At 39.2% G+C, this 19,834-nt stretch overlaps 1 protein-coding gene across 1 annotated transcript in view; it reads left to right on the forward strand.

Annotated features, from left to right (window-relative positions):
• The window catches only part of LOC143154846 (uncharacterized), a 155,551-nt gene that overhangs the window by 123,302 nt on the left and 12,415 nt on the right, over nt 1–19,834 (forward strand). Inside the window, exon 3 of the mRNA XM_076326857.1 lies at nt 5,554–5,681. Within this exon, the coding sequence (XP_076182972.1) occupies nt 5,554–5,681 (128 nt within the window). The remainder of the gene's footprint in view (nt 1–5,553; nt 5,682–19,834) is intronic.

Below are 19,834 nucleotides of genomic sequence, written 5' to 3' on the forward strand. Positions count from 1 at the left end.
TTAATTTTACAATACTAATAACACCAGTATACCAAAGACTCAAATTAAAGATACCTGCCTTAACACATTGCACGCCATTCAATTTTTCCATACTTGAAACATGTCCTCGAAATTTGTTCAAACTTGTTCAAACTTGTTCAAACTCTACCGTGAAAAATATAAATATTCTCTACTCCGTTACTACATTTTTAATTTTACAATACCAATAACAGCAGTAACGTTACTTAAAAGTTCACAAGTACGAGGATTCGCAACTTCTGAGCACTTCGAAGAAACGCTGTAAGTTCCAAACGTCCACAACCATAACGTTCAACGCGTTGATAAAACGAACTATGCTTCCCAACGCGATAATCAACACGCTTCCGCTCTCGGGCAGCCTAATTGACGAAAACACGCCCTAACCATCCCCGAAACTCCCTTGCGTTTCACCAACTCTCTCACCATCTCCCCAAACCGTGAAACTTTTATCCTTCCGTTAGGAAATTACGATTTCCACTGCAAAATTACACACGGTCACCACAGAGCGATCTATAAATCCCTCAGCGCGAGGTTAACTCTGTCTATGACCGATGAAACGTTCCTCCACCCTACCTCGGTTGTTGATAAATTCCATCGAGTCGCTTCGAAACGATCGAGTCTCTCGAAACATCCGAATACAACCAAACAAGATGATATTATTATCATCGTGAACAATGACGATAATAATACAATTTTATTATTACTTTTATTTAAATATCGAGAAATGTTTCGAAAAAAAGTTGTATCGACTCTGTTCGCCTAGTTATCCCCTTTCTTTCGATCGCGTTTGATCGTGTTTGGAAGAGTTTCTAGGTGCACGGTTAACGGCCCAAGAAATCGAACACGATGGGGTAACCGTGTTGCTGGAATTACTCTCGATTGAAGAAGAGGGGGGAGAAAATTAATACGAATAGACACACGAGGAAAAATACCCAGAACGTGGACAAACCAGGGTGTTTGGAACAGTTTGGAGAATCAACGCGGTTGCACGGGGGTTGGACACTAGGTACGGGGGATGAAGAGAAGGTGAATTTAATCGAGTGCAGAGGAGGATGAGGAGGAGGAGGAGGGAGGATAGGGGAAAGTGTCGGACGAGGAAGGGAGCAGAAGGAGGGGAGGGGGACACACGCCAACGGAGAAAGCCGTGTTCGGCTTCACGGGGTTAACGCACTCGACGTTATACACTGTCTTGCGACTAACGATGATGTTTCTACCATTACGTAAACCCAGCAGCGCCGTAGCGGCCACGGGACTCGCTTCTCTGCACACACGCTCCTCCATCCAGGACTGGAAAAGCTGTTCCTAGTACCGAGGAGAGAGCTGCTCGAGGCGAACCGACGAGACGTTTTGCAGCGATCTCGTTGGCTCGTTCCAAAATCGAGAGGATACCTTCCTAGTCGATGGGATACGGATGATTTCGAGCTTCAAACTCGGTGGGTGATATACGGGTACAAATAAGAATAATAATGTATAGAACAAATAGTATAGAGGACAGAAAATAGTATACATCTCCTTTTTCTTTTAGGGGTGAATATTATTGTATCCGTTTCGAATTGTTTCGCTCAAAGGAAGCTTACGAATAATAATAATATATAGTACAAATACTATAGAGGACAGAAAATAGTATACATCTCCTTTTTGTTTTTTTAGGGGTGAATATTATTGTATCCGTTTCGAATTGTTTCGCTCAAAGGAAGCTTACGAATAATAATAATATATAGTACAAATACTATAGAGGACAGAAAATAATATACATCTCCTTTTCGTTTTTTTAGGGGTGAATATTATTGTATTTGTTTTAAATTGTTTCGAGGTAACCGCTTCGTCGAGTTGCGCGAATTTTTCATCGAGCACGAGTACAAATTGTATGAGTAATTTTGTGTTCGAAAAGATTTTTTTCAGGGGGTTTTCGTTTGTCCAGGTGTCAAATTTCGTAGAGATTAGTGTGAATTAGGAACGAGCTGTGGATTAATTTTGGCGAGTTAATTGAAACAATTTTTGTCTCGAGGTCAAGTTTTGCAGAGATTGATGCATTGGTTTGTACCAGGTGAGGATAGTTTGGGGAAAAACTACGTCGAAGTTGGACATTACGATGATTTTATACCGTGACAAAGGTCGCTATTAAAATTCAGTGATTACTTTAATCGTGTTACGTCCTTCGTTAAATGCGAATAAGGATACTAAAATGTAAAATTTAATTTCACGTTAAACCTTTGAGCAAACGCTTCTTCGCCAGTGTTCTTCGCTTCATGGGTTCGAATACCACTGATAAGAAATGATGCTTCATTTTTTATTAAATTATTAATGTGTACTATCTGAAAGGACACATGTAATTAAAGATTAAAACTGACAAACGTTAAGAAGATTAAAATTGAATTATACACGAAAAGATAAATATTTAATTAAACTAGTAATAGTTACAATTACCAATTGTAGTTCCATAGGGGTAGAGAGTCGTGTTTGAAAACGATGATCGATGAATCTTATTAAAGAAGTAAAGTAATTGATAAAAATTCTTCTCACATCGTGTTCCATAGCAGTCGAAAACTCGGTATCTCCGCAGAAATAGAAATGATAAAATAAGAAATTTTTCAATTTCAAATACAAAATTCAACACAATGATAATCATATTCGATCCCACTTTTTAAAGTAGAGCACCGAGAATAATTAAAAAATCTTACTTTCGCTCTATATTTCACTAAATGCACTCCTTATATGTTTCCAATAATACTCGATAAATTTCCCAAACTGCCAACGATTAATATTGACACTTGCAAATCGGTGTCATCGGTCAAATTCCACTCCAACGATCCAGCGACAAACTCGTCTCCTTTACAATTGAATAAAAAAATGATAGACCAGTACAAATCTAAAACGATCAATTTTTATAAATAATCGTTAAACAATACACAAAACGCATCTCCACACTGAGCTCAAGAACAGTGCAAAAGAAGTACACCAGATCCATTCTTCGAGCTTGGAATCTAACGCAAAAGAATCCTTTCCAAATATTCCAAATTCCGATTTTTGTACCGTTCTTTCGACTACGCGAAATACACGGATGAAACTTGTAAAATTAATATTCGATTAATGGAAGCACTCGTTGCACAACAACGTCGAGGCGCTTCTTCCATGTTTCCTAAAGCCACGCGAGATCTGTTCCGCGTTGCTGACGGTGGTTCCACATGCGCGCGCACGTACGGACTCGCGCGCGAGCGCGCATGCGCGCACACACGCGTGTAAGGATAGTTGGCAAAAAGCAGGAAGTATAACGGAGAACCGCTGAGCGAAGAGAAAGTTTGCGACCGACATATTTCGCGTCCGCGCAACCGTGCGATGTGCGCGTTAGGTGGCCCGTTAGCGCGGAGGATGCGCGCTCTCGCGGTGGATGGTACAGATTGGGACAATCGGACGAAGAAAGGATCGAGCCGTCGACGCTAATAGCTTCATTTGCCACCGTGGAAAGCGGCCCTGCTAAGGCATCAATTAAGGTGTTACGAGCGCGAGCCGCGTTCCCGCCATTTGCGGCAATCGAGCGGAATTCCTTTTTACACGACCGCGCGAATCAGACGGCCCGAAACTTACTTTCCCGAACCACTCGGAGGAACTCGGAGACACTTTGGACACCGTGTCGGTGAAACTTTCCGATGAAAATTTTTTCGTTTTTTAGCAGGAATAAAGAACATTTTTATAACAAACGTTTCACGACGGATGACTCTTTCTAGGAGTACTCGAGTTGCGTCGATGTGCGTTTACTCGAATCCGAACGTTTAATATCGGTTCGTGCGTATGGGTCCTTTAGGAAATTTTTATTACGAGGTGAAAGTAAAATAATGATGAAATTTGATAATAGGTGAGTGCAAAGGTCCTTTCTTCTTCGATAAATGGAAACTTAAGCTTGGTACGGTAATCCCCGCTTTCAGGTAAGTGTCTTTACCCCGGATTCTAGTCACGAAATCTTCTCCGCCAGAGATCCTTATCGCACGCTAGGTGGAATTTTGTATGTTGATAAAAATTAAAGTTTTTATATTCTTCTCGGAGTACGTTATACTTCGATTACATTCGGAGTATTTTTAAGGACAGTTGAATATTTAAAAAAAAATGTTTCGAGTATCGTGTGATTGAAAATGGTCCGATCGAGGTCGTGTTTGGATTCGTTTTCATCGGAAACACCTCACCGATCTATTGGTAATACAATAATCTCCGATTGTATAAAATTTTATTGAGTTGGTATCGTGTAATCGGTAAAGTAATCCACTAGTGGAAATTCAGATTTTATATTTTTTAGTCCATTTTCGCGCAAGAATGGGATTTTCGATGTAAATAAATAAAATTTCAGAGACGTTTCTTATTCGTTCTTTCAAACTTGTCTCTATTATATATTTGTCTTTTACAGTATTGTAGACTATGTTTTCACCGGTAACATCATACTTTCCATCACTTATGAAAACTGATGGTTTCGAATTGGTAATCCTTACGTAATTGTTGCTTTCCTTCTATTATTTTAATTTAACCAACGCAAAACTTATAACCAGCGAACACTTTCCATCAATCATCGTATGTCAACTGAAAACATTTCTTGCGCAACGTTTTATCGCGGTATTGCGCCCAGAACTGACTCACGTTTCACACACGTCGATTATACTCTTCTCGGTGAACAACATCAAAGAATTCCACCGCCTGTTAACGCGCGTTTTCAACGTTATTCCTGTTTTACAGGTAAACGAATTTGCCAGTAGCAAAGTTAATGAACACGTTATAAAAGATCTCGAACAACCGTCTAATCGATGCTGAGAATTCGATCGTACACGTACGATCGGACTCGGAATAAAACGATTCGAACGTATTCGAAAAAATCGCCAACTCGAATTTGCACAAAATTAACATACTTTCCTGTTCGATAAAACTTGTAAATTTAATATTACTTCTTCCTGGGCGAACATTGCCGCTTAAAAGTATCCGATCGCGTGTCTACAGCAAAAATTTATTTCGATGTAACAGCGTCATTGAACTTACAGAGACGTTCACTTTCGTAAAAAAATCACATATATTATTTACTCCTTAAAAATAACAAACCTAAACACTGTCTTACAATTCACGCGCGCAAAGTATTTTGGAGCGTCAGTGTACCCATGTGTAATTTCTAAAAATTATTTCAGCAATTTAAAAATTATTTTAGAAATTTGAAAATTATTTCAGCAATTTAAAAATTATTTCAGAAATTTCTAAAAATTATTTTAGAAATTTGAAAATTATTTCAGTTATTTAAAAATTATTTTAGAAATTTGAAAATTATTTCAGTAATTTCTAAAAATTATTTCAGCAATTTAAAAATTATTTTAGAAATTTGAAAATTATTTCAGAAATTTAAAAATTATTTTAGAAATTTGAAAATTATTTCAGCAATTTAAAAATTATTTTAGAAACTTAAAAATTATTTCAGAAATTTCTAGAAATTATTCTAGAAATTTAACGATCGATATTTGACACCGACATTCAATCGTCATCGATTGCAGTACTTTTGTTGCGTTCCAGGTTTTCTAATCCAGCGATGGAGGCAATTTCGTGGGACGGTAAATATATTAAGGAAGGCTGCATAGCTAAACTGGAATTCCATTCATTCGAGGATCGGTTCGCAGAAATGTCTGAAAGAGTCGTCCAAGGTTCGTATGCATACTTGTTCAATTTACAAACAGTTCGCACGCAGGAAGAGGAAACCTGCAATGCAAGTTTCCAGCCGGCCGGGCAAAGCGATGCGCCATGACGCATGGCGATGCTCGCAGTCACTTTCGCTTTGACCGACATCCTCATTTAACAAGTACGAGTATCTCGTTAATCACGCGTGCCAGCTCACTGAACATAATACAAGGAATATAAGATGAATGTAACCCAAGGAATTACGTATTTCCTGACAATGCGCTCAGACTTTCGGCGTTTCACATCCGAACTGCATTGTGCATTGCCATTAGAGAATTATTCCTAGACGTGCGAACGACTTTTCGAGTTATTCGACGTTTCGTACAGAATTGCATCGAATCCCAACTTCACAATAATTGTATCTTCTTACGTTTATTAGTTTCACTCAATTTTATTACTCGATAATTTTAATTTTAATTCGTCTAGATTCCATCCCTGTATACTTATATCTTCTTACGTTTATTGGTTTCATTTACTTAATAATTTTCATTTTTATAGATTCGATTCCTGTACAATTATATTAGTTTCATTTATTTGATCGTTTTAATTTTAATTCGTATAGATTCTTATCCTTCGTTCACTTTTATCGATATTTGTTCATCATTCGTCTGGTTTACTTTCGAAATCAAATTTTACAATATTTCAATATTGTACGAGGAATGACAACAGTAAGTATGTATTACGAGAATTATGCATAAATAATTTTCACTCGATCGTTGTGTACGTATCTTTTATATATTATTTCTTATATAATTATATATCATTTATTTCCTCTTTTCAATAATATTAGATAGTGTATTTGTTGTTATTGCTCGTACCTTTTACTATATCTTACAAGTTTTATCACCTCTTTCGTTTTATTTTATACGTACCGAAAAAGTCGAAAGTTGGATTGCAATTTACTCGTGCTCTCGGTGGCCAACTACTGTTTCATGCCATGTACTTTTGTTTAACGATGTTTTTGTTCAACTGGCGTCACTTTTACTATGTAAATGCGGTGGGTGGTGCTCAACGTATTTTTGGATGAATTATAATCGGTTGCACGGGGGTAATGTATTACAAAGGAGAGATAGTCCAGCATTATAAATTAGAAAAGTTGGACAATTGTATGTGAAATACTGTGCAGGGTACAATGGAACGTTACATCCACACCGGAAGTAGGAAAGCTGATACGTATGTAGTTCGACTGATAAAGATAGGAAGTACGTGATTTCGATTTTGGTAGTTGCTCGTGAAGGAAACTAAAAAAATATTTTGCGACGGAAAAATTGAATAATTTAAGTGAAAGGGACAGGAAAGATTTGCACTTTGTAATTCTAGTTACCGTAAAAAGAGATAAATGTACTTTAACATTGAAATTAGTATAGTTCAAAGACAAGCAATTTAATTGACAAGGCCGAAAAATTTGCAGTTCGGAGTTCATGTTTTTTAAATGAAAATTAACGGGCATGTGCAAAATACTGAATATATTATGATAAGGCAACATTTTCGTTGTTCAGGGAATTAATAACATACGATGATAAGCGGTACAACTGATAATAATAATACGGTAGTAAAAAAATTCATAATTTTTTCTTCAAAAATCATTGCTGTGAGAACCTAAGTCTACCGGCTAATTTGAAATTGTTGTAATCGATAGAATTCACAAATAAGTAATTGTATGGAAGTAGGGAGCTTGCTATGAACTTTATTACTATAGACTAGTCCAGTCTTGTATTAAAAACCGATAACAATTCTAAAATTTGTAAATGTATATTGGAACATGAAATTCCATTATCGATATTTAAATACATGAATATGCTCCATCAAAATTAGTACACCTTTTATTTATGATACAAAAGATATAATGTTCAATTTGTTATGGTCGGCTTAGACATTGGTTCCATTCTTTTCATTGTGTAAGGAAATTTCAGAAATGCAAGTCTTCGCTTATATAAAATAATACTTTTCCATTTGGATGAAACGAAATGATTTCTACCACTGTTCACGTTTCTTCACGATACAAATGACTCTCAAATGAGAATATTAGTAAAAATTACAATTTTTATATTTAGAATTGCATACTCAGGAGAATGTCATCAACGAATTGGTGAACTTTTCCCAATAAAAATGAGTCCAAACACGACCTTCTTAGGACTACTTTTAATGTTACAAAAACGAACTTTTTGAAAAATAATTCAAACGACGTCTGGTTAAAAATAATCCAAACTAGGTCGTGTTTGGATTCATTTTTCTGGTGGAAACCTCCTCAATCCATTAGTAATATTCTCACAAAAAAAAAATATCAAAATTTAAATTTTCGTTAGTCATTTCTATACAATTTCGATCCAAATGGCGTAGAATTCTTTTCATTTTATATAAAATTGAATTTCTGGAATTTATACAACCAAAACAGGGCATTCGATTCATTTTCATGTAAACGGGGATTATTGGAAACCGAAAAGGTAGTATATTATTTCGTGCTACTCGAATCGATACAATTTGTCGCGTTCGATCGAACGTGAAAATGACCTAACTTGAGATTTCAACTTTTGTAGTTTGTTTACATTGGACGTTCGTTAGAATTCGAGTCCAGTCTCGTTCAAAAAGCACTCGCCCAGACCGCGTCCTCCCCTTAGCAAGTCTGTCGTCACTTTCGCCGCGCTTCAACCCGCCATTCTCGTCGCACAGCCGCGCGTACCTACATGCTGAAGCGCGTGACGCGCATACGGGGTCGTCATTAAGCCTTCCGAAGAAGTAATTCGCGTCGCATATGTGGAGCACGCACGATTCGCGTTTTTCCACGTGGTACGGGACATAGAATCGCCTGTAGAAATTAAAAAACCAGAAACTCGAGTGTTCCAAACTAATTGCACCGTTACTTTCCTTGGCTAACGCCAATCCTTAAACGATAAGACGATCAGCTGGAGACTTGCGAGAAACATCGTCCAGTTTACACTTTCGAATCGCCGTGTAATTTGGCCACTGTAAAACATTAAGCGCGTATTTTTCCGTGGGCTGATAATCGTGCTCAAGCGACGTAAACCATTCCCGAAGTTACGAACGAAATACATATTTGATTAATCGCTTCGAAACCCAAGGAGAAGACAAAAATTGGATATAGTAGCAACTCACAGGTGACTTGCCGCCACTCACAGTGGCGTCGCCTAAAATTTCTATTCAGATTCTGCGATGAACATCTTTGTTCAACTTTCTTCGTCTATTCTATTAATTTTCGAAACGTTCGAGTCAAGGATTGTTTCGTCCACAATCTTGAGAGTGGTTTTCGTTCCACGCACGTACACACGAACATCGATCGACAAGAGAACATTCGTGTACAATATTTCCAATACGTCACTCGAGCTTCTGGTTGCATTCTTCGTAGCTTCGTACGGTACTATTGCGGCTCGATATCGAATAAATTCCCATAGCAGCGTTTCCACGTTCCCGGTGTCTCGAAAACTGTCCCGAAGACGACTCGATGTCATTATCAATTAACGCCGTTAACAACTGCCGACTGGCCCTGACTTGTCCGCGCAAATTACCGAGTCATGGACTCGGTTGCGCGGCGCATATCTCTGCGTGCACTCTTCTTATTCGCGCGTTGCATAGCCGCGAATGCAAGTGCAAGGTAGTGCGGCGGCTAGTAACCGGTAGAGCTGAGCGAAAGTTTCTTACGTCACCCATACACGCGCACAAGCTTGTCCCCGAGCGTATGTGCGAGCGTGTCGCGCAATCCCCGCCGCTGATTTTCGCATTGGCGTCTCCAGCCGAGTTTTGCTTTCGTTTAGCAGAGCGCTATAGAGGGAGAAGTCTTGGCGACCAGGAAGCGAACCAAGTTTCAAAAATTGTTTATCGCTCGCGTTTGCTCGCGATACACGGAGCGAACCACGCGACTCGTTATTATTAATTTTTCTTCTCAACGAAACCGATCCAAATTTTCATTTTGGAGAAAGTAACGTAATTCGAAAGGTCGTTCAAAGTGAGAAAAGTAATTTTGTTTCTTCCTCTGAACAAGGAAGTTGTCCTATTGGAGATTCTCAAGGTCGTACATTATCTTTTGCATACGACTCTATAGTGTCTTTCATGAATATAATTTTACAAGTATTCAAACATCGTTCAAATGATCGACAGTGTATTTCTCGTAACTAACTACTCGACCACACCTTCGATATCGCAATTATTATATCAATCTTTACGAATTCGCGTTTAGAAAATCAATTGTTCCAGTACTACTCTCACTGTTTATGCATTTAGAAAATAAATCTCTTTAAACTCAATTACGAAATAACAGTCCTCGCACTCCTCGTACTTTCGGAATTATACACCAAATGTTACCTATCGATACGTAACGTCGCGTATCCGATCGAACAAACGCCACGTTCATTCATCGTCCGAGACGAGTTTTCGTATTATCGATCCGGGATCAATCGAACGTGCACCGCGAATAATACGAGTGGTTTCCCTTTCAAAAATTCCGGAGAAAGTGGCCACCGAATCGGAAACTGCTCGAGACACGGTAGCTGGTAATTCGAGGCTGATTATCCGGCCCGAAGGAGCTGTTCGATTCACGAGGGACGAATTCGCGGAACAATCCACGACAATCGCGGCGGAAGCATTGTGAATCGCGCTTAAAATGACCCGTCATGAAGCAACGACCCGGAAGCGATAACCGCGCGCGAGGTCGAAACCACGGTCGTTAAGGAGGTCGGTCGCACACCAGCGCGTCACTTTTGCAGGGTGGGTCCCGTCCGTGTGGACACGGCTAATCGAAAGCAATCCGAGACAACACCGATGCGTTCCTGACATATTGCGATCGTGCCGATACACGCCACGTGATTTGATGTATTAGTATTTTTCACGCGATCGTTCGCGGAAACTATCGCGGTACTGTTCAACGGGAGATGCATCCTCGGTGCATATTCGAAACGTGCTGCTGTTTAGCTCGGATCCGAGTTTTCTGACAATGAAAAGAACGAGCAAAAAGACCGGTTTGGCATCCGTCCATATAATTAAGAACGCCTTCCGAGGCACAGTTTGCTGGGTCAGTTTATTGGTGACGAGTTCATCGGTGAAACGTGAACGAGACGACGATATTTGTTTATTCATTTGGCGGGTTTGTTGCAGAATTGAACGATGAAGGATTAGATAAATAGGGAAATGAAGAGAGTGCAAAGAGTCGAGGTTAGGTTAGTGTTGCACGAATTAGTCTCGATTTATTGTAAAATTAATCTTTGGTATGATTGATCAAACTTCTTATCGAATATGTACTGTATATCTGCTTCGAGAGATCGGTAAGTTAGTTTGAGAATTGTTTATTTGAATAAATTTTCCTTGTGATTTGAAATAAAAGGAATTGAACCGAAGATTAATATAATTCTTAGGGTTTGAGGACTAGGAGATCTATGGAGTAGATACACGAAGATACTAAGTACTAGTTAATAGTGTAGCATAGTTGGGATAAAGTTACCTTCTATCTCAAGGCCATCGAGGATCTCTACCTTTCCACGTGCCTACCATCCCATTCAACTCAACTTTTTCAAAATAGAGAATTCTCTAGGATTAGTAATTTGGTAGCTGAACGTCTACCACCACACCTAATTGAACTTTTTCAAACTATAGAATTCCCTAAGTTTGGTAATTTGGTAGCTCAATGCCTACCATCATACCTAATTGAATTTTTTCAAACTATAGAATTTTCTAAGTTTGGTAATTTGGTAACTGAACATCTACCATCATACCTAATTGAACTTTTTCAAACTACAGAATTCCTTAGGTTTGGTAATTTGGTAGCTGAATGTCTACCACCACACCTAATTGAATTTTTTCTGTAGAATTCTCTAGGATTAGTAATTTGGTAGTTCAATACCTACCATCATACCTAATTAAACTTTTTCAAACCATAGAATTCCCTAGGTTTGGTAATTTGGTAGCTCAATGCCTACCATCGTACCTAGTTGAATTTTTTCAAACTATAGAATTCCCTAGGATTAGTAATTTGGTAGCTGAACGTCTACCACCACACCTAATTGAACTTTTTCAAACTATAGAATTCCCTAGGTTTGGTAATTTGCTATCTGAACGTCTACCACCACACCTAATTGAACTTTTTCAAACTGTAGAATTCCCCAGGTTTGGTAATTCGATATCTGAATTCCAAACCCAACGAATCCTTCGAAGTTTCGACAATCTCTAGATTTCCAATCGACGTTCCAGATTTCTGCCAAATATTCCACGCACGGATTAGTTCGGAACAAAGTTGTCTTTTCCTCCGAAGATCGAACCGGTCGGTACGAGAGGATGTTTATCCCGCTCGCGTTCCCCGAGACAATCGCAACCGGCTGAAAATTCGCGTGTGACGCGAACTGAGAACATTGCAACATAGGTATGTCACAGCGTTGAATATCACTTAACAGGTACTCGCGATATGTTGCAATGGCCTAGAAGCGGTAACTAGTCGGAGGGTGAGAAACATCGAACAATGTAATGTATACGACCCTACATCCTTGAAAATTGCTCAATGCGTCCATTAAAACGAGCGAAGGCAACGAAGGAATTCGCTTTAGTTAGATGCAACGCTTCGCCCCGGTGGTCTCTTTGTCGTTTCTTCTGCCCTTTTTCTTTTTTTTTTCTTTCCTTTTTTTTTTAACGTTGACGAACATTCGCAGGAAACCGGAGTAACACGGTCTTTTATAATTTACCATCCGTTGTAAATACAACTTGCCTGCAATGCGCTGGACGAAACGAGACGGATTTTAGGAGCGAGAACGCACCTTTGGAGAAACACAAAGAATTTGTCGCTAATCCGGGAGAAGGAAATTTTAACCGGGGACGGAGTCGATATTCAAACACTGCGACAAACTACTCTTAGATATTGCTCTTAGATTATTGTTCCGTTTAATCGAATTACGGTTGAGTTTGATGAGTAGTAGTAGTAGCTTAGTATTCGGTGAGTTGCGACAGGTAGCTGAGAACAATCGTAGTCGTCTTAAAATTGAAAAGAATCGATAAAATCGTTGGGGAATATTTTCATTGTTGTCTTGTCGTTTGATATCGAGTATAAGTTTATTTTCTAGCGGAAGTAGGTGAAGTAGAAAATCGGACAATACAGTTTATGCTGTAAAGTCAAGTAGACTGGAAGTAACACAAAGATTTCTACACGTTGAAGGACTTTCACATTTTTGAATCGTTAGTGTATTTTATTTTGCTTCTTTCGACGATCAACCTTGTTGGCTCGTGGGTTCTTATTTGTTTAAAAAGCGAGAAAGGTATGATATCGATCGGTATGCATCCGCGATGTTAAGATGTATAATTGTAAACTAAATTTAACGATATGGGGAACGTTTGCCAATATTTCCGGCTCGAGGCATCCTCATTTGCTACCATCGAATCGAAACCTCCGTGTTGAACAAACAAAGGCATTCCTTTCCAGCTGGTCCACAGATATTGCAAACTAACTGAACTACACACTGATAAGACCTACATATGTTCCCGGAGGTCCGAAACGACCTCGGGCGTCAGATACAGCGGAAGTCATCTCAGGGTTAAAAGGAGATTATATCCGTATTTTTGTTACGCTTATTGCAACGTCAGTCACGATACAGGATGTTCTTAAAACGAGCGGCCGAAGTTCAGAAATACACTCGCTATCGAAATACGTTGCACAGAATGCATCGGGTATCGCGTTTCGTTGAAATGCATCCTTTTCGAGTAACACGTCTTCGCACAGTCACACGTCGAGAAAGATACTCGAAACAAAGTCTTCGAATCAGATCGAAATCCACAGTTCAACTATAATTTGCAATATTACTCCAAGTCTACGACTGTTTACACGCTACCAACCTACCCGAGTAATAGCAAACAATGTTTGCACGCTCCAACAGTTTGTTCGGATCCTGGAATCATTCCCCTAATGCGCAAGTTTCAAGGTTTGCAACTCGAGAACGAAGAGCGATATCTACGTGTATTTTCACCGTTGCTACGAGTAGAGTACTCGAGTTTCTTCGAATTATGAAACTATTTTCCCAGTGGACAAGTTTCGAGGTTTGCAACTCGAGAAGTCTCACGATGTCCAGACATATTTTTTAAAAGTTTCGAGGTTTGCAATTCGAGAATTCTCACGATGCCCAGACACTTTTTTCATAAATTTCGAGGTTTGCAGTTCGAGAATTCTCACAATGTCCAGACATATTTTTCACAAGTATCGAGATTTGCAACTCGAGAAGTCTCACGATGTCTACAGATATTTTTTTACAAGTATTGAGGTTTGCAACTCGAAAAATCACGATGTCCACGCATATTTTTTACAAGTATCGAGGTTTGCAATTCGAGAATTCTAACGATGTCCACAAACTTTTTTTACAAATTTCGAGGTTTGCAATTCGAGAATTGTCACAATCTCCAGAAACTTCTTTCACAAATTTCGAGGCTAGCAACTCGAGAAGTCTCACGATCTCCACGCACATTTTTTACAAGTATCGAGGTTTGCAATTCGAGGATTCTTACGATGTCCACAAATTTTTTTTACAAATTTCGAGGTTTGCAACTCGACAATTCTCACAATATCCAGAAACTTCTTTCACAAATTTCGAGGTTTACAACTCGAGAAGTCTCACGATCATTACACACATTTTTACAAGTATCGAGGTTCGCGACACGAAAAATCACAATCTCCAGACACTTTTTCACCGAGAACGATCCTCGAGTTCGTTTCGCGAATATTTTATGAAATATTGCGCGACGTGACGATCTCGCTGAAGGAAAAAAAGACGTCAATCAAGACCTGTCGTCCCTCCTGCGCTCCGAATCGCCACGAGGATTACAAAAATCCATGCCAATTCGCTTTCAATTTCGCTCCCGTGTCGTTCATCAGCGACAATCTTGCAAACGAGCGGGTCAAATCCCCCCTAACCCCCCACCACCAACTCTCCGTGCATAGTAGTAGCAACCGGAGTTCCGAATACCCGTGTCTCGCGCGGCGCTTGTTGTGGACGCGGCTTAACGAGCATGAGTGCCGTGTTGCAATGGCCCAGAAGCAGTAGCTAGGCGAAGGGTCAAAAACACCGAGCGGCACGGTTTCTAGGCCATGCGCTGCTATCTATAAACCCCTGCGAGCTTCTCCTGCCTCTCCCCTCTCTACCCTTCTCTCTCGTTCTCTCTCTCTCTTTCTCTCTATGCCCCCTCCCTACCCCTTCCTACTCCCCTAGATCGCTCGATCCTCCACGTACACCACCTACGGTGCTGCACCTACACTTCCATTCCTCTGGCCACCTTCTCCCGCGGTTTCTCTCTCTCTCTCTCTTTCTCTCTCTATCTCTCTCTCTCTCTCTCTTTCTCTCTCTATCTCTCTCTCTCTCTCTCTCTCTCTCTCTTGCACATATCATATTGTTACATCTATTTTCATATTTTTCACATTTATTTATAACCTCACTTTGTACACTCCTTCTCCTTCGTGCACGACGAAGCCGGTATTTATTGGTTCGAAAGTATTCGATGGCTTCTCGTACGCGGGTATCACGAAGAAGAGTACGATCGTTATTATTAAGTATTTAGTCCTCGAGGAATGTTTCGGTTATGCGTTCCGTTCCCGAGGTATGTTTCGAGCGGTGTATTTTGGTCGTGAATGCGTGTAATGTTAACGATCGAAGGAGTCCGTCGGTGAATATTAAGTTGGAAATCGATGAGGTTGTTACTACATATTTATCTTTGACGAGGAGAACCGAAATAAAGTGGTGGGAATTATTAACGACGAAGCGCCTCCGAGGGCGCAGCGTCGTTCGACATTGTTTTTATTCTAAGTGGGGAACGTAAATTGTTAATTTATTATGTTTAACGGGTGATGCACTTTCACGAAAGTGACTTATATTTGTTGCAAACGTGTATTACATTTCTCTGGTAAACAGATATGCATTTTCGTTGCACCGGACACAAGAGCCAGTGGCGTAGCCAGCGATTACGAGGCCCTCGTGCTAAACTTTACGTTGGAAAATTTTTTAAAAGAACTTCTCTCCGAATCTTTCACGATATTAACAACCAACCGATCGATACGTTCTATTTTGAATGAAAAATAACCGACGAAACTTCTAAAGCAATATTTATAAAAGAAAAAAATATTTCCAACGAAACAATTACGATACTTTTTCTCATTCATTCTTATTTATTTCAAAGCTTTGTCACAAGGGATACAATTACAAATATAATCGAAAATTAACCGTCGGTGTGTTCGTTTTTTATTCGTCGCAGAGTGGAAGGTTTATTCTGCGCATCGTTGATTACGCCACTGGCACGATCAATTATCTTCGAACGGTAGTGTGTATTTTTTAAATAATTGCATCTGGCCATCTGTTGCCTCCGTTTAAGCAGAATCGTGCGTTACGTTTCACACCTGTGCTTCTGCTCTACTGTTGGCTAAATGCACTTAAGGATCTCATTCCAGGGTACGTAATAAACGATCATCCCCCCTCCCGTCTCTCTCGATCCTCCACTGTCTCTGTTCCAGCTCTTTCGAGTCTTCCTTTCGTCCCGTTCGTAAGCGGAGTCGTCCGAAGCGATACGTTTCGGTGTTTGAGACGCAGAGAGCGTCACCGCGAGACGACTCGAAATGGAGAGAACGAAATTTCCGGTTTCGCGAATAGCCTGCTAGGTTACACGGTTCGACAGCCAACCAGTCGCCTGAATGGAGGATTATGGACAGCGATGGGACCGATACGATCGACCGTCGATGATATTCAAACAATTGGACACCAAAGTCTTCTATACCCAACTTAAGAGGCGATTTACTCCAAATAGATTCTGTTCCTATATTTTTAAATATTGTAGTTGTTATAAGTACGTTGGTTTTTAATTTGTCTGAACATCAGTAGAATTGCATTCAGAAATTTCTCTTGGTGTAGGATGTTCAAACAATTGGATACCAAAGTGTACTATGTCCAACTTAAGAGGTGATCTGCTCTAAATAGATTCTGCTTCTATACTTTTAAATATTGTAGTCGTTATCATGCTTATAACGAATGTTTCTTAATTTTTCTAAACATTGGTAGAATTGCATTCAGAAATTTCTCTTGGTGTAGGATGTTCAAACAATTGGATACCAAAGTCTACTATGCCCAACTTAAGAGGTGATCTGCTCTAAATAGATTCTGCTTCTATACTTTTAAATATTGTAGTCGTTATCATGCTTATAACGAATGTTTCTTAATTTTTCTAAACATAGGTAGAATTGCATTCAGAAATTTCTCTTGGTGTAGGATGTTCAAACAATTGGATACCAAAGTCTACTATGCCTAACTTAAGAGGTGATCTGCTCTAAATCGATTCTGCTTCTATACTTTTAAATATTGTAGTCGTTATCATGCTTATAACGAATGTTTCTTAATTTTTCTAAACATTGGTAGAATTGCATTCAGAAATTTCTCTTGGTGTAGGATGTTCAAACAATTGGATACCAAAGTCTACTATGCCCAACTTAAGAGGTGATCTGCTCTAAATAGATTCTGCTTCTATACTTTTAAATATTGTAGTCGTTATCATGCTTATAACGAATGTTTCTTAATTTTTCTAAACATAGGTAGAATTGCATTCATGAATTTCTCTTGGTGTAGGATGTTCAAACAATTGGATACCAAAGTCTACTATGCCTTAGAAGAGATCTACTCCAAATCGATTCTGCTCCTATACTCTCAAATATTGTATTCGTTGTAAGCCCGTTGTTTTTTAATTTGTCTGAACATTAAGTTCACAATCTTCAACCGTGAATATCGGTAGAATTGCATCCATAATTTTCCCATGGTGTAGAATATTCAAGAAATTGATACCAAACCTCTTTGGTATCCTAGTTCAAACCTCTAAAAATTGGCCATTGTTCAAAATTTTCCTTTTGCCAATATTATCGTACTCCGTATTCTTAAAGATTACAATTACAAACACTTTACACTGGTCTCTGTATTTTAAACCATTTCAATTCACACGTTCACCAATACATATTTACTTTACACGATCATTACTATAATTGATCGCGTTACTAAGCTTTCTTTCGATACACTTCTTACGATTTCATACGTGCAGTGATATACATAATTCGTTAGAAACTAATAAATGTTCACGTGTGTGTTAGAAAATGGCTTTAAAATCGAGACTGTGCACGTCTGTGCACGTCTGTGCAATCTCATGTTCTTCGTGTTTCACCGTATATCGATACTTTCATCGGAGTATCGAACTGGTACCTATACGTTTGACACTGTTTGATATTAGACAGCAATTTACGAGCCGGTATCGAGGGTATCGATTCGATATCGTACCCGTCGCTAATTATGCGAAAGCTGTTCAAGGAGAACGATTAGTACGACGATGGGGAGATAATTGTAAGCCTCCGAAGCTTGCGGTTACCCGTGAGACGAATAACTCTGGGAACGAAGAGTCTCGCGGACTGTTCGCTGTCACGATCGTCGAGCGGCTTCTGGATCGCGCTCGATCCCAGTTAGAAAGGAAATCGTTCGATCGTTCGTGTTTCACGGCGCCGACACTAAAATTAGAATTAACCGCATTACTTTCACCGGGACGGTTAAGAGGCACGCATTGACACGGGATTTGCGGACCATTTAGGTGTCGATTTTCGGACGATGCAACGACCTGAGCGACAAGGAAGAAATAACAGTTGCAATACGCAACCAACGCTTCGATCATTCGTTTCACCCTAAGAGATTTGGTAATTCGAAAATTCTGACCGTGAGAAAATTAATCATTTTTGTTCCCCGCGGGAAGAGAACACAAATATTAATCATTTTCTTTTCTCCAGAGAAATATTGGGCTGTTTGGAAAGTCATTTTGTTCTCCAAAATGGAGAATATATAATTTAATAAAATGTTTATACATTCTAAGGAAATCGTGTTTCATTTTCACCGAAAAAAAATGAAATGATTTTACGAACAATCTAATATATACAAAACGGATTATAATAATTTTCTAATTTGACAGAAATAGATACAGAACGAATATTAATAATTTTTTCTCTCCGTGGGGAAACAAAGAAAATATTGATTTCATTCTAATCGGTAAGCAAATTTTATTAATTTTCTTTCTCCGCGAAAGCAAATAATAGTAATATTGATTGGACAATTTTGATTAATTCGCGCCAAGAATTTTTATTCGTGAGACTTCTAAACTTCTAAAGATTCGATAACGCATTCTATAATAAATATTAATAACGGTAAGTTATTGATCGAAGTGTCGATGTGATTTTGTTTATCATAATTCTCGTCGTCAAGAAATACGTCTCGTTCACTGTCACGATTGCGATATCGATCGTCGAGCTCTAGATAGCATAAATTTGGTTATTGGTAATAAATCTCACGTGACCAAGGAAGACGGGAAGGTTTCGGGGCAACCGTGAACCGGGGGACACGCCTTCGATATCGAACTGGCGATCGGCCTCGGGTAATTTGGCGCTTAAACTTGACAATGGCCCGTCGAATGGTCGGACTCGAACGGGGGAAATAATGCGATACGCGTGCACGCACCATTATCCGCGCTTCTTATGCGGTTATACAACCGATCACGCATATCTGCGTGTGCGGGTCGCACGAAAGTTCCGCGCGGACCGTCGACCGATCGCTCTCTCTTCCGCAGAGGTTCTCATCGCTCTTGCCAATTCACCAGCGATGCTTGAAACGCGTAGAAGACGATGGCTTCCTTACGTTACGCGAGGGAAAAATTTGTTTCGAATTCTTCGAACTCGAATACTCAATTTTCCGAATTTAACGGTAGAATTGTCGATAGATTTGTAATATTAAGGTTACGCGAATGAAACGTTTGCTATGAATCCTCGAACTCGAATACTAAATTTTCCGAATTTAACACTAAAATTATTGACAGATTTATAATATTGACATTACGTGAATGAAAAATTTGCTTCGAATTCTTGAACTTGAATACTCAATTTTCCGAATTTAAAACTAGAATTATCGAGAGATTTGTAATATTAAGGTTACGCGAATGAAACGTTTGCTATGAATCCTCGAACTCGAATACTAAATTTTCCGAATTTAACACTAAAATTATTGACAGATTTGTAATATTGACATTACGTGAATGAAAAATTTGCTTCGAATTCTTGAACTTGAATACTCAATTTTCCGAATTTAAA

This window comes from Ptiloglossa arizonensis, chromosome 2 (genome assembly GCF_051014685.1).
Source record: "Ptiloglossa arizonensis isolate GNS036 chromosome 2, iyPtiAriz1_principal, whole genome shotgun sequence".
NCBI classification, from domain to species: domain Eukaryota; kingdom Metazoa; phylum Arthropoda; class Insecta; order Hymenoptera; family Colletidae; genus Ptiloglossa; species Ptiloglossa arizonensis.